Source organism: Anoplopoma fimbria, chromosome 23 (assembly GCF_027596085.1).
Source record: "Anoplopoma fimbria isolate UVic2021 breed Golden Eagle Sablefish chromosome 23, Afim_UVic_2022, whole genome shotgun sequence".
NCBI lineage: Eukaryota > Metazoa > Chordata > Actinopteri > Perciformes > Anoplopomatidae > Anoplopoma > Anoplopoma fimbria.
The window spans coordinates 18,371,809-18,388,116 of NC_072471.1; the positions used below are offsets into that span (position 1 = coordinate 18,371,809).

Below are 16,308 nucleotides of genomic sequence, written 5' to 3' on the forward strand. Positions count from 1 at the left end.
ATCAGTACTGTTGGAGACCTGGTCACTGGTGTGTGGATTAGCTGTGAGATTTAAAAGTGATTGGTTTACCCAAATTACAAAAAACCTTTTGATCAACTTTGTACTCAAGGAACCGTTTGGTTTGGTTTTAAGGGTCCATAATAAGGAATTATTTCCTGGAAAGAACTTAGATGAAATATGTACAGTGCTCAATTCATCGGTTCTAAAGTATTATTCCAAAGCAATTGCCAGTCAGTGGAAAGTAGGTTATCAGAACATGCAAAACTCTGGAAAAAAATAGAATACAAATTTAACTTTCAGGAAAATTACAGACCCGTAAAACCAAAGAAATGCTTATTAAAAGAGGTTATGTAAAGACTGTAACTTAAGCTTTTATTGCACCCTGTTTTATCCGGAACAAGTGATGTCCCTGCTGTCAAAGACACCATTATACTGAATCCTATATTTCCCTAAAGATTTGTGTGTTTGTGCTTCTCCTTGTATTTCTATTTTACATAAGGCGTTATAAAACATGATTTAGAATAAGCCCAGCGGCAACATACATTTCTATTCTCAATCAACCAGAGCAACAGGGGGAAAAGTTAGACGTAGTGTGATAGTGAGATAATATAAGCAGCTCTGGTGGACAGCTGTTGTCTCTGCAGCAGCTGTTGGGGCTGCATTAGACACAGTTTGGCTCTGCTATGTACTTTCTCTCTCACACACACAGATACAATGAAATACACGTCAGTATCTCAGTATATGAAAGAAGACAGGTGTTTTAAAATAGGCAGGCTAGGCGTCACTAGTTGGCGCTAAACGATGTATATCAATGTCAGTGAAAGCACTGCTCCTGCTGCACTGAACACTGAGTCTGCAGACTGACTCCACTCTCTGGATTCGTCAGAGCCGACTACTGGCGACGCGTTAAGGGACTTATTCAGACCATCAGGGGAAAAAAAGCAAGATCTGTATTCAAATGTAAAATTAATTCCCAATTCTGCTCAGAGTAATGGCGGTCCACGGTACTTCTGCCGACAGCATAGGGTCACAAAACTTTGTGTGAATAAATGTGCCATACATCACAAAAGGCCGTATGGGGATGATCACACCAAGACCGATTCAGCAGCAGACGCGGAGTTCCACCCATAGACTTTATATGAGAAATGGCCGTGGTCATCGTGACGTCATCCATTGAATTGTGGACTGCAATTTGGAAGCCTCGAGTTCAGCGCCATCTTGGATTATGGCCATCCCCATGTTGTTTTTTTCTCATCCATTGAACGGAAGTTACCATATTTTGACGGTCACGTAGGGACGTCATATATGGCTCTGCTAGCGACAGCGACCTGTCAATCACAGTAGCCTTGCCCTAAAGCATACCCTGCTTTATGGTCTATTTGACTCTAAATGGACCATAATTTACTAAATGAACATCATGCTGTATTGAAGAAGACTTGAAACTAGAGATTGAGACCATAAACTCATGTTTACAATGTTAACTGAGGGAATAAACAAGAGAGAAGTAGAGTCATTTTCTCATAGACTTCTATACAACCAGCGGAGACGCCCCCTGATGGTGAGAAGAAAGAATGCAGAACCGGAGGTTGCTCGTCAATGACACTCTTGACCGAGGCAGCCAATCGAATCGAGCAAGCGGCTCTACTGCTTTACTCTTTTACCGCTGACTTCCTGTTTGGACGCTGGTGGTTGTGGTAGGAACATTGATAAAAGCAGTTTTTAATAACGATGAACTATACAATCTTGAGAGAATTGCATGGTGAAATGGAGGCTAATAGGAAACCATCTTAACGCTGTCATTACTCTGTAGCCATTACATTTTTCCACAGTAATGTAATCCTTTCATGATTTAGCGCCTTGATGACGTGGACCCGCGAGAGTTGTTAACATTGGAATAGTCCCTATTTCTACCACCCATACTATCTGATCTGGCAATACAGATGACACATTTTGCATTTTGTCTACTTGTTGTTGGTCTTTAGATTTTTACAGAAGATGTTGCATTCAAAGAAGCTGATCATAATTCTTATTTCACTGTTTTTATTGGAGGTTGATCAGTGAGGAAAGGACTGAAAGAGACCTTAAGGTTTATTCAAGGTGTGTGTGTGTGTGTGTGTGTGTGTGTGTGTGTGTGTGTGTGTGTGTGTGTGTGTGTGTGTGTGTGTGTGTGTGTGTGTGTGTGTGTGTGTGTGTGTGTGTGTGTGTGTGTGTGTGTGTGTGTGTGTGTGTGTGTGTGTGTGTGTGTGTGTCCTGATATGGGTGACCAGGGAAAGCAGTCCAGCTGCTGACAGAGAGGAATTCCATGCTACAGTCAGACTGTCTGTCAGTGACATGCACTGTTGATGAGGTCATCCTCCCAGTGCTGCACTACATAGTCCTGTACAAACTAAAGAGCCAGTGCTCCTGATTCTACACAGCTTCATACTTTCATGTTTCTAAAGCCCCCTTTCCCACTGGACAAAAGACCCACTGACATCTGGCTTTGGTCTTCAGTTGGAAACATTACAATCAGCATTCATTCCCGGAGCATAAACGGTATTTAATGGTCCTATTGCCAGTGCACTTCTATGTGACCTGCGTTGAAGTGAATATACAATAAATAAAAACGACAGGGATCTATCATTAAAACACACTCCATTCAAACTCAACAGAAACAGATTAAACTTGTCAAAACCGTTGTTTTTATTTCCCCCTTTTCAAACAATCAGCAACTGAATAAGTAACAAATATAAGAAAAAAGAATCAGTAAACCTGTTTTCATGTCAAACTAAAAAATAAAAATAAAAGAAAGGCAAGCTAGTCTATACATTTCTATACACCCATGAGTCTACCGCTCTACTGACAGTGGGAAAGGAGTCTATCGACTATTTTTCACTGGCTGTCACGTCTTTAAAAAAAACACATAACAGCGTTCCCTCTGACACTTTCCTGATCACTTGGACCATAAATATTCAAGTATATAACACAAAGAAACATACATACCTTTGAATGACTTATAGTTATTGTGTATTAACATGAATATAAAGCATCACAGGAATATGTTAAAGATTGTTTTGTATTGGAGGTTGGTAAACTTGACGACATGATGCTGATGTGTTGACCGATGCATCATTACCTTTGTCTCTACGTCTTCTGTCCCTTCCAGGAGAAAACTTCGAACAGAGCCCCCTGAAGAGGACGTTTAAGTCCAAAGTTCTGGCCCGCTACCCTGAGAACGTGGAGTGGAACCCCTTCGACCAGGATGCTGTCAACATGGTAGGTGGATTGTGTATTATATTGTGTAAAATGAGTAAATGGGTGAGAGTCAACTCTTGTGAGTCTAATATTACGTCTAGCAGGAATCATTTACAGAGGACACTGCTGATTAATTAAACCAGCATTTTGATGCAGAGACACTAATTTTATGGGAAAACCACACATTTTGAACATAGAGGCCCTGGATTAAGACAAACGGCCTTCTCAAGGGATCCTGGGTAAAGGAGCGATCATATATATTGAGATAAACAGTAGCCTGGTGTTGGTGTGATTAAGTCTTTCTGAGGCTATCAACAAGATGCACCCTGATGTTCCTACAAATTTGGACAGTGCACCTGAGTCTACATGCTGATTTATTCACACTCACTGAGGAGATTTATTTAAAGTACACGAGTCAAATTTTCCTCAACATTATATAATCGAAAGGGTGATATTTGTACCAAAATAGGCTCTTTATTGATATTTATTTGAAGAAATGAAGCAGTTCTATTAGGAATCAGACGTTCATCACCCCTAAAGCGAGAATGGAATGATCCTTTGTTTCATGACCACAGTTTTCCTGCTGTGACGTTTCGACTGAGAGATGGCAGTCGATTCAGGCTCTTTAGATGCTCGACTATCAGGGTCATCCCTACTGTACATCCATGTTACTCAGTGGATGTTTACATAAAAAAAAGAGGCTACTACTGTAGATGAGTCCTTTTTAGATGACTTCTGTCGTAGCAATTGTGGTGTAAATCCAAAGCAGATATTTTTGTGAAAGAAAAAAAAAACGGGAGTTTTCTGTTACACCTTTAGTGACAATGTATTTGATTCAGGAGCGTGCTGCCTATTGTGCAAGATTAGGAGATGGGAAGCAGAAATGAGAGAAATGACAATAACAACAAAGGTAGAGCGGGGTCGTCCTTCAATCAGAGGATCGGCGGTTCGATGCCCGGCTCTGCTAGTCCATGTTGATGTGTCCTTGGGCAAGACACTAAACCTCAAAGTTGCTCCCATAGTCTGCTCCTGCGGGGTATGAATGGGTGTGAATGGGTGACTGATATTCAGTGTTAAAGGGCTTTGAGTCGTTGGAAGACTAGAAATATACAAGTACAAGTCCATTTACTATCACTCTGGACCTTATGTTTCACCATATCACATAATTAACGAAACGAAATAATAAACAGACTAGATGAGATAGAGACCTCTGTGAATCCTCTGTATCAGCCCACCGGTGACATATCCTAAAGTATACAAACATAAAGTCCTTCTGTTTCACTAAACCAGACCTTGAGAGTCTTTGAATACTCTGTGAAAAGTGTGATTGTTTGATGACAACCTGCTGAAAGCGCTAAACTGTTGGTACGGTGACCTTGAGAGGAAGAACAACCGGGAAATCTGTGTGTGTATGTATTTGTGTGTGTGTGTATGTTTGGCTCTTGGCGTGTCTCTCTCTCTCTTGTGGTCACCACCCATTTTTCCACCTGCCCCGGCGTCAGCGCAGCTGAATAATTCAGCCGCGCTTCTCGCCTTACGTCGGCATGGAAACGGGCCATTATGCAGCGCTGCGGGGTCCGAAACCCGACTCCCGGGCGACTACGAGCTGTCGAGTATGACCCACCAAGAGACATTCTGTATCCTCTCTCTCTTTCCCGCAGTCTCTCTCTCTCTCTCTCTCTCTCTCTCTCTCTCTGTCTCTCTGTCTCTCTCTCCCTCACCTACACAGCCCCCCTCTTCCTCCACACCTCCATCATCCTCTCCTCTCTGGAATGTTCTCATCCCAGCTCCTCCTCCTCCTCCTGCTGCAAGGTGAGAGATGAGGATGATGGAGTGGGGGAGGGTAATGAACCCTCACCCAATGTAAGATGCTCACTAAAAGAATCAAATAGAGGGGGATGACTATGCCGAGGTATAAAGACAAAGAACATGGAATTATTATTTTATACTTATATATTTAACCATTCATTTTGAGAGCACCTGTAATACAAAATAAAATTGTCATCATGTAGATAATCAACTGGGTGATATTCGTTTGTTCGTTTTCTCCCCTAAAGTTTTTTTTCCTATATTAACTGTAGAAAATGGTTCCAGCATTTCCCTCTGATTAGTTTCGACTTTTTTTTTCATTATCAAATCTAATCCAGTCGTCCGTTACCACCATATACTGTATATGAGAAGAGGAAGAAGTTTTGAACCTGGATCAACTACGCTCCGTTATAGCACCACTACCTACCATCCTCTGTCACCACAAACAGGATCTCTCCACAGGAAGATCTTCTTTCCCCCCCCCACTGTTTATCTGGGTCACATTTTCCCCTCCAGAGCTCTAGTTAACCTTTGCCAATATAAACATATTTGAAGTTCCTGCACCGTGAACAATAACCCATATGCACCTCCTCTGCTGCTTTTGAACTCAGTCCTCTATCATTAAAGAAGAAAGTCAGAATGTGTAGTGTTTTGCGCTGTGTCTCCTGCGTCATGGAGGTCAGATGTATATTTGTTACATCAGGCCTGGACTGTCACATTGTTGCTTCTCACTAATACTGCTCAGCGATTGTTGAGGCGGCGAGTCGATACCTATTTGACTCTTGATTTTGCCAAATTTCATGGCAGCGTTGTGAGAGATTTGGAGCCCATTTCTCACTGCTCTGTCACACAGCATTACGTTCCTCAGCTCGGCGCGGCTGACAGGAGAAACTAGACAACAGAACTGGAAGACGTGATGGTAGCGGTGACTAATAACAGACACAGGCTGAGTGACGGTACTGATCAGTGACACACATGACTCATGCCTAATCCAATCAGGTCACCAGGCGTGTGTGTGTGTGTGTGTGTGTTGTTGTTTTTTTGTTCAAACAAATGTTCATAAATGGGATTTTTTAGAAACAAGGTAAAAAAACGGTCACACTTTGATTAATGTATGAGTTTGTACTGTGTGCAGACTGTAAAGCTCATACATATGTATGTGCATTGGCAGAGCACGTTGATATGTGTTTATGTGTGTTGGCACGGAGCAGCTCTTTTCTCCCATTAGTTCCTGTTCAGCTCTCTGCAGCCAAATAAACATAATGAGGCTCATAAGTCAGATTCATCACAGGCTGCTGCTGACTGTGTGTTTATATCAGCAGTTTATATGGATCTGGCACAGAGTTTGGCTGTAATGCACACACTATCAATATCAGTGGTAGTATAATTTAAAACTTGTGAATATTGCTTTAGAAAGTGTAAAAATGGTAAATGGTTCTTCTTGCATTTATATAGTGCCTTTCTAGTCTTCCAACCCCTCACAGCCAAAGACACTTTAATTCAATTTATTTGTAAATTCCAAAATCACAAATCACAAATTTCTACTCAGAGGACTTTACAGCATACGACATCCTCTGTTCCCACCCTGTCAAGTTTTGAACCTCAATATTCTTGAGTCAGTGGGCTAATCTTTATAATAGTTCAGTGATCAGACATGCTTGTTCATTGTTTTGTTTTGCAGGTTTCATCTGTGGACTAAATAGCATTCAAAATGTGACTTCAATAAAAAAAAAAAAGGCTATCGTCAGTGGAAGGTTAACTATCTGGATCACCATAAAAAGGAAAAAAAACGCAAATAAAAAAATAATTTCTTCCTCACCTTATATTACATTAATTTAGACATTATTTAATTTATTTTAATTTGCCAAGTTGACTTTGTCCTCTAAAACATAAAAAACTAGAAAAGTAGAAGAGTTGAATTTAACTCAAGTGTGCCTCCTGGCTCCCTCAGTCAAGATGGAGTAAACAATAAAAATTGAGATTTATTCATCTCGTAACTTTGATGGATCATAACATATCAGTACTGAATTAATCTGCTGATGCTCCATTTCAAAATGAGACCAAACTTTTCTATAGATGTCAGTTTCGAGCCACACAGATGCCAAAATGTGGACTCGGTAAGGCTTATTTTTAGCCCAGCTGATTTCAGGAAATGCCTTTTTCTACTGAAGCTGTGGTTGATCTTGCGAGTCTCCAACCGGCTGGTTTAGAAGAGCAAGGAGTCAGCAGTCTGTGACGATATAAAACAATACATTTTTTTAACAAACAAGAAAGGTTCTGGGTCCAAGATTAGCCGTGGACGGACAGAAGGATACACACACGCACTCAACCAAGCACATGATCTGCCGGCAGAGATAACAATCCCCTTAAGATATTTACCAGAGTTAGATTTGTCTCTTTGTAATTACTCTCAGTTGTTAAACAATTAATATCTTTAAAATATTTGTAGTTTATGTGTAGACTTTAAAAAATGCCAACTTTGATAGTATCAGAAAAGGCCGTGTGGTCGACCGTCATGCGTGCTTCAACGGTTCCAACCCCCCAGATCTGACCTGGTGACACTGAAGAAAAGCTAGCTTACACCACACCAACTCTCACCTGGGTTCCATAAACAAAAACATGTGCCATCAGAATGATTCAATAAAGGAAATAGTGTTTTTAACTGGAATTGACAATGTCCCGTGTTGAAGTGACTGACCTCCTCTCCCCCCCTCCCCCTGCAGCTGTGTATGCCTAAAGGCCTGTCGTTCAGGACCCAGACGGACCAGCGGGACCCGCAGTTCCACTCCTTCATCATCACAAGGGAGGATGGCTCTCGGACCTACGGCTTCGTCCACACCTTCTACGAGGAGGTGACCAGCCCGCAGATCTGCTCCGCCATGCAGACCCTCTACCAGATGCACAATGCAGAGAGCGCCACCGCCAACACCCCTTCCTCCTCCTCCTCCTCCTCCTCCAGCATGGACTCCCTAGCCAGCAGTTTGGATGAGGTTGACTCCCCCACCACCACCTCGTCCCGCCGGGCGGGCGGTTACGACTCATCGCGGGACACCCTCTACGTGTCCAAGGCCCTGTGCCTGATCGTGCCCATGCCCTTCATGCACGCCTGCCGGCGCTTCCTGTCCCAGCTGCACAGGGCCGTGACGGCGGCGGCCGCCCCCCCGCTGCCACTGGAGAGCTACGTTCACAACATCCTGTACGAGGTGCCGCTGCCGGCCCCGGGACGCTCACTCAAGTTCCACGGGGTGTACGAGCCCATCGTGTGCCAGCGGCCCGGGCTCGGGGAGCTGCAGCTGGCCGACTTCCCCCTGGCAGAGGCCTTCAGTCTGCTGGGAGTGGAGAACCTGGTCCAGGTGTTCACCTGCACCATGCTGGAGATGCAGATCCTCCTGTACTCGCACGGTAAGGGCGCTTGTAAATACAGTCAGCTGATTAGACTGATCTCAGCACCGTCAGAAGTTTTTGCACACACACAGGCACACACACAATGGCAACTGGGATCTGAATATGTTACTTAGTCACTTTTGTTTTTTGTTTTTTTTGGATGCGGGACATAAATGAACATATTGCCTTTTATCTGTCATCCAATTCTAGTTTAAACTGACTTATTACAAACATCAAGCAGTGTTATCATGAAGTCCTGCAGACTGACAGGTTACTCACTCACTGTACTGTTGTGGTGATGTCAGTGAATCATCTTCATTATGTTGGCTCTGGGGGGAGAATCAGATTCATTCAACTTGACTTCGCTTGACTGAACATTATTTGTCTATTGATTGAAGATCTCATGAAGACATAATTGATTATGAGCATAGACTGGTCCTCATATAATTAATGACAGAGGAAGGAGCAGTAGGAAAAAAAGGCACCATGTACAGGGATGTTAGGGAGGAATAGTTAGTTATAGTGATTATTATAGTTTTTGAAGCGATAATAATGTATATATAATTATATATTGACTGCATTGCTTAGATTTAAATAGGAGATCTCTTTCTTGGCAGTTTTATTGTGGTTATTTATTCTGCTTATCAGCAAGGTCAGCAGATGCAGCATGGAGTCATTAAGGAACTTTAAAACCATTAGCATGTGATGGCCACGGTTTGGATAAAAATGTGCATAACTTCTCTGCGAATGAAAGAATAACAATAAGAGTGACAACATCCATTAATATCAACATATTTTATGTTACACTGTTAATCTTAACCAGATGAGTTCCAGGACTAGTATTGTTTTCACAAATACAAATGTGTGTGTGTGTGTGTGTGTGTGTGTGTGTGTGTGTGTGTGTGTGTGTGTGTGTGTGTGTGTGTGTGTGTGTGTGTGTGTGTGTGTGTGTGTGTGTGTGTGTGTGTGTGTGTGTCGTCATGGCGAAATCTGGTCCTGGAGACGACCAGAGAGGAGGTTTAGATACTTTCCCGGTGTTTATCTGTCTGTATGTCTGTGGAGAGATTCTGTCACTGCGATTACATCACAACCGTTAAAGATGCAGTTGTTAAAACATGTGTAGTTAAGATTAAAATAAAGATTGAGTTTGAAAATAGGCAGAGTCCGAGCGCATACGCTGGAAGACAGTCTCTAGTATTTCAGAACTACAGAGAGAACTACTGTGGCCCATCAGTGCACCCAGTCCAAAAACAATAGATTCCTTGTTCATTTCAATCAGACCACTCTGTTGGCCCAGCAGGGGAATCTGCTGAAGAGGAAAGATCCAACTCAAACTTCTGATGAAGACAAGATATAAGAGAGAATGTATTAAATATGCGAGTGGGAGTGGCTGGCTCTTTTGACTTTTCACTGGAGACATTTAGTTGAAACGTAGATGCAGACTGTGAGGCTAGAGAAACTCTTACAGTGTGTTAAAACTTGGCGGCTCAGAGACTGAGGCTTACTGTGCGCAGCGATCAGATTTTCTCTTCTAGGTTTCCCTTCATCCATTATTCACAGCTGCAGTGAGGCACCGTCGGAGGAGCTCACATAAGGAGCAGCTTCTCCACGGACTGAGATCGCCTTTCGTCCTACGTCCCATCCATCCGACTCTTTCTCGGTTTCGTTGCTCCGGTCTGCTCTGCAGATCACTCTGCAACACTCTCTGTTTGTTTGGCTTCTGCCCTTGATGAGTCATGGAAATAGAAAAAGTTCTGCACGCACATTAAATATCCTCATATCCGAAAATAACCCGAAAATAAAACCACGCATCTCTGGTAGTCTGCAGCATGCATGCAGTACGTGGGCCCGTTCCTGTGGAGCAGACCGAGTGCAAGAGGTGAACAAGTGAAATCAGTCTGCTGCTCTTTGAGAAGGTTGGACTAAGTATCAGCCTAAATCAGGAGGAGCAGCTGTATATCCTTCTGAACTGTGTCTGTTAAAGGAGGACATTAATCCTGATTAATGGGATTCTGATGCAGAATACTGGTCATAGTACTATACTATTATGTCATAGTATTATAAACAACAAAGCCTCCAAACTTCTGGAGCTGGGAGAGTATCGAAGGAGTGCTTTGACATGCAAGGTGAGGGTCAGGTGACCAACTGACGTAGCCAAGATCTAGAGCTGCTGCATGTGCATGTTTACTGCAGACCACTATAAGCTTTGAAACCTATTGAGTTCAAATGGAGACATATCAGTAGGAACTGATTAGTGAAAATGATGCTTGTTGCTCAGTAGCATTCATTTGTTGGAGAGTATATTGACATTCTGTTTGAACATTTTAATTCTTGTGAAAGTAACTTAAATTTATCCTGGAAGGGATACTTATTTTTTATTTTTTTTGAAGCCGGGTTTTATGAAACACTAATGTAAATAGTCAGTCTATTACTTGCAGTGCATGCCGGTTGCAGGTTTTTTGTTCAGAAGGAGGCATCATCAGTTTTGATTCTAGCTTTGGGACCTTTAAATGCAGATGTTGGCCGTAGAGGCCATGGTTCGAACCAACAACCTTGGTGTTGCGGGACGAGCGCTCTACTTCGTGAGCCACATCCGCCCCATGTCATACCACTTTATCTCCCCATTTATAGTCCTTAAAACGGAAAAGATGAGAACCACTGGTAAAGGTGTACTATTGAACTTTGGACAAAGCCATGCAAGCTGTTTACCCCGGTGTATAGTCTTTATGCTAAGCTAGGCTAACTACATCTCTGTACTTCATGTTCAGACATGGGATTGATTCAACCTTTGGCTAACAATGAGAGCTTGTGAGACTGAAAGTGTACAGCCCAAAATATTAACCTATTCCTTTAAAAAAAACAGGGTGGTTAGCATTAGTGTGAATAGCTAGAACAAAGGTGGTGGTCCATCAGGTGAACATCCATCCTGGACACCCGCCCAGACTGTTACGATGATGTTTGGGACAGAGAAAAAAAACAACCACAGTAATGATCACATAGCACCAAAATGTCAAGTCTCATGAGTTTGGACTGTAAATCTGCTAAATTTAGGGATATTTGAGGCAGAGCAGTGTTAAAAATGTTAACTGAAGCAGTCTCAACAAAAAGAAAGAAAAACACGCCTGCTCCTCTCTCATCCCGTCACCCTTTAATGAAAAATGGGTCTCAGTGTTTTATTCATCACTGTCGGCGTCAAAGGAAGTCGCTCCTAGAGGGAAACGATTAAAACCAGACCGCCATCCACAGAAAAACATCCCCCTGTTTGTCATTTTTCATCGGGAATCTCCGTTGGCATTCAGCCAGGCTCTGACTGTGTGACGTGTCTGTCCAAAACGAGGCCTGATTTGTTTGTAACAAAGGGGGGGAATCCTACACGGAGCGTCATCTGGCCCGAGGCAGGTGATGGAAGGGTTCAGTTCAGGGGGAAAGATGTAGAACGTTCCCTGGATGTTAATGAGACGCTGCACCAACCATATGCTCCCACGCTCCGTCTAATCCATCAACAAGCAGTTACACCATGACGGATAGAGGCATCATCAGCCCCCTACCTGTCCTCACACACTTATCGGCTGTGACAGGGACAGAGACTGACAGGCCAGGTACTCCTCTAATCATGGGGTACAGTGGGGGGGCTGAGGGTGGTGCATTCATTAATGTCATGTATGGTAATCAGTGTAGCTCATTTACATACCTGGCAGGCAGACTACCAATATGTTAAAGGAGCTTTTCACTCTGCGTGTACACTATTTGGTGCAAAGTATATGGTATATTTTTTCATGCTTTCAGTTCCAATGAAGGAAAAACTTCATGCTAAACCATTTATTGATATTAAGACAACAGTGTGTGTGCTTCCAACTTTCTTTGTGATTGTCTCCTTCCTGTTTCAACATGACGATGCCTCTGAGCACAAAAAAACAGATCCGTAGAGAAATGGTTTTCCTAGTTCGTCCTTCAACCAGAGGATTGGCAGTTCGATCCCCGGCTTTCCTGTCGACACTTAACGCCAAATGAATTGGTATGAATGGTTAATGATGGCAGTTGGCATCTTGCCATCAGTGTATGAATGGATTTGAAAGTCCATTTACCATTTAGTCCCAACCAACAGCTGTGGTATCTACCTGTCTATCACAATGCAGCAGCTCCCGAAAGCATTACCTGCTTTATGGTCTATTTTACTATTAATGTGACCGTCATTTACTGAATATATAAACCAATACAATGAAGCATTCAAGATTATGGCACTTCCCCATTGGCTTGGGACCTTGACACCTGATTATTAAGAGAGAGCGAGTATGAACATGATTATAGTTGAATCAGACAGTGTGTGGGTGACGCCATGGGTGAACCAAGCCTTTAATGTAACATTCTGCTCAAACTATACTAACCTTTGTCAGGTCAGTTGACCCGTGATTGACCAAGGTTTTCACACAGTATTAGTGATTTCTTGTTTCTTTAAGTTGCCGTAGGATGAGATGCTCCTCTAAGCCTCTTTTTATTTACATTTTTTTTCCAGTCTTCCCTCCACACAGTCACTCTCTGACTCTTTTGTGATATAGCAGCATTGTCATGGTGCAGCCGAGCTAAAGTGTACTATCTCTGCATTTGAAGAACGCCTGATGTGTGCTGTTCACCACAGACTGCTAGCTCCTTCCCTTGTGAGACTTGAGCTGTCTTTGTTCACCAGTCCCTGATGCACAGTTACACTTTCACAATGACTCAACATGTCCCGTCCTGTTTTTTTCAGCATCCTCTGCCGGGGCTTTCTGCAGAGCTACGCTTTGCCATATCAGATCTTTTCCCTTTTTATATGATTACATGCTTGCTCACCTATCGCAGGCGCTTGTAACTTGTTGTATTTCAAAGGGAGTTTCTTTGGCGACGCAGCAAATGTTGTCAAAGATGAATCACCCCTTTTTGAAAGGAACACCCCGTGGGGAAGAAAAACTGTTCAGCGAGAGGAGAGGAGTGTGAAATATATGCGGTGTGAAAGAATATCACACTTTTGGAGACACTTCAGGTTATAACAACAAAGTGTTCATGAATCCAGCTGAGATGCTGAGGTTAAACTGATCCTGGTGTGATGTGAGCCTGAAAGGGAACAGGTAGGAGAGGATTTGATCTAACAAGAAAACTCTTTTGCTGTGTTTCCCACAGAGGGGTGTGTGTGGGAGAAACCTTTGAACCTGTTCAGACTTGACAGAAAGCTAAAACAGACTTAATCATACAGCGCGCACACACACACACACACACACACACACACACGAGCAGAGGTGTGGTTCTACTCTGTGTTGCATGAATGTAACGTTTTGTTGTTTAGAAATGGCAAGTTAGTTAATAGGAATGTCATTATTATTCTGCAGGTATTTGGTCATAAACCAAAGTATTTGGATGATGTGAAATTTTGACCTGATGATGGTTAAAAATCATCAGGTCAGCAACCAAGCAGGTGGTTTATGTTAATAAAAGTTCAGTATGAGCATCTGACCACTTTGCAGATATTTTCAAAGGAATTGAATCTGTCGTCTGTCCAAATTGCCCCAAATTCAATGCTGCATACCCTTGGGTCCCCTTTAATACAATAATACAAGTAAATCAGTTGAACAGTTCTTGAGGTATGTGAAGGACACAGACAGATGGACAGATAGATTCCTTGCTTTATAGTAAGATACATCCAGGAAGACAAGTCGGTCCTTTGGTTGACATGAATGTCTGTACAAAACGCCTTGGCGCTCCATCCAATAGTTGAGATACTTCAGTGGTGGACCCGCTCTCCACAGAACCGCACTGCTAGCATGGCTAAAATAAGCTGTGAGGGAGTGTTGCTGATGTGTTAACCCCACAATGCTCTCACTGTGTTATTGTGTTGGTTTCCACTCATCCATTATTCAGACTCCTTTGTGGGCCGCCTGCCACCGTGGGAGGGACAGTGTGTGGTTGTGTGGCTGCTCATCAGCAGCACTGCACAGGTTAACTCATCTCAGTGTGTATAAGAGGAAGGTGGAAGGTCAACGGCAACACACCCTGAAGTCAAACTGCATCTGTAGCTTCTGCATCCACGATTCTAGTGGATTTGATCATTAGGAAAAGATTTCAGCATGGACACGTTTGTAGTTGTAATCATTTTTTAATCCAGTACATATGTAAGGTACAAGAAGGGACCAGAAGCTAAGGAATCCTCGGTTCAGAAAAAAGCTGAGCCTGGTAAATATGAGGAACATAAAGGGAAAAAGGAAGTGTGTTGACACTGATTTATTGGATTCTGCGTTTGTGCCTTTTTAACCCTTATCTTGTTAGTTTGAAGCTAGACATTTCTGAAGTATGTTCCCACTTCATCAGCATCTGGATCATTAGAGCTGCTGTTCATACAAAGTCAGCGGGCTGCAGTAGTGTGTGTGTGTGTGTGTGTGTGTGTGTGTGTGTGTGTGTGTGTGTGTGTGTGTGTGTGTGCGCGTGTCTAAAAGACACGTACACACTCTAAAAACACACGTTCTCTCATCAAGGAGTGCAAGCAGAGCAGCTGCTCCTCGTTGGGTTTCTGCTGTTGAATATAAATCAATGTGGTCTGTGGTTTAAGGCACCGGAGAGCTCAATGCATTTCCAATGAAAAAGCACAGATTCCATATGTGTACGTACAGATAGGAGGACACCAACTGAACTAGACAGAGCTAAAGGAAATGAGAGAGGGGGGAGGCCTTCATGTTTTATTCCACTTCTTTTTTTCATTTTTTTTTCTTTCCTCGAGGTTGTGCAGGCTTTTCACTCTGGTCATCACAATAACATCTGATGAAACTGCTGCTGAGCTCAATACGAAAGCCCGCCTGCAACCGCTGGCCTTAATCTGTTTTAGGGGACAGAGGCAATACTCTCTCTCTCTCTCTCACACACACACACACACACACACACACACACACACACACACACACACACACACACACACACACACACACACGTGAAGATATGATTGAAAAGAATCCATCAGAATGTAATTCCTCCTGTGTTTAACCCTAAACTCACTCTAGGATTCAATTTGAATCGCCTGATTAAAATCTCTCTCCTCACATCAATACTCTCAGCATATATGTATTTCATAAACCTCTTACCCTTTTATCCCCCACTCCCTCTAGTAAGTTTGAGAGTCTGCGTAGTGCAATAAAATCATCCTCACATGCTCATAGAGTTTATTGAAAACGCATAACCAAGCTTTCATATACTATGTAAAATGACCTTTATGTATAATCTTGAATTTGAATTATGGCTTTTGTTACATGCTTCATTTAAAAAGCTTTACTTGCAAAATGAATTAATTCCTGTGTAATTGCAAAATCGTTTTCAGTATTTAAAGACAAGTACGATGAAATTCTTTAATTGTTTTCTTGTCAGCGGATCCTATTTGAGGAGCCAAACCTACAATGACTGTATCACACAAATTATCTTTTTCTTTCTTTATTTTTTTGTCAGTGAGCCACACTGTTGCAGTGGCTGACATGTTAGCTTCATCACCATGAACACACACACACACACACACTGTAGTTTATTTTGACTCAATCCCACACACATCCTCCTGCTGCCAAAAAATACTCACTACAGCATCAAATGTGGATTTATCCGCCGCTGAAAATAGTCGCCAACAAATACACTTATTCCTCCTGTTTGAGTAGCATTTGATAAAAACCACAGTGACCAGCTGTTTTAGGTGTGTAAAAAGTGAAACTTTATATATGTATATAAATATATAAATGAATGTATCCCTGGGCTAGAGCACAGAGATAAAGTGCTTCTTCCCTCCATGTTCTGTCAGATTTGTGTTCCTCCCTCCTAAAGAATAAACCATAGAGAGCTTGTAGATTGTCTACTGATATCACTATGATTCTTTGTCCTTCT

The 16,308-nt window shown here is 42.5% G+C and overlaps 1 protein-coding gene across 1 annotated transcript in view; it reads left to right on the top strand.

Moving 5' to 3' along the window:
- LOC129112420 (DENN domain-containing protein 5B-like) overlaps positions 1–16,308 on the top strand; it is a 66,743-nt gene that overhangs the window by 32,647 nt on the left and 17,788 nt on the right. The window contains 2 exon segments of the mRNA XM_054624513.1: positions 3,146–3,255; positions 7,767–8,445. Coding sequence (XP_054480488.1) covers positions 3,146–3,255; positions 7,767–8,445 — 789 coding nt within the window.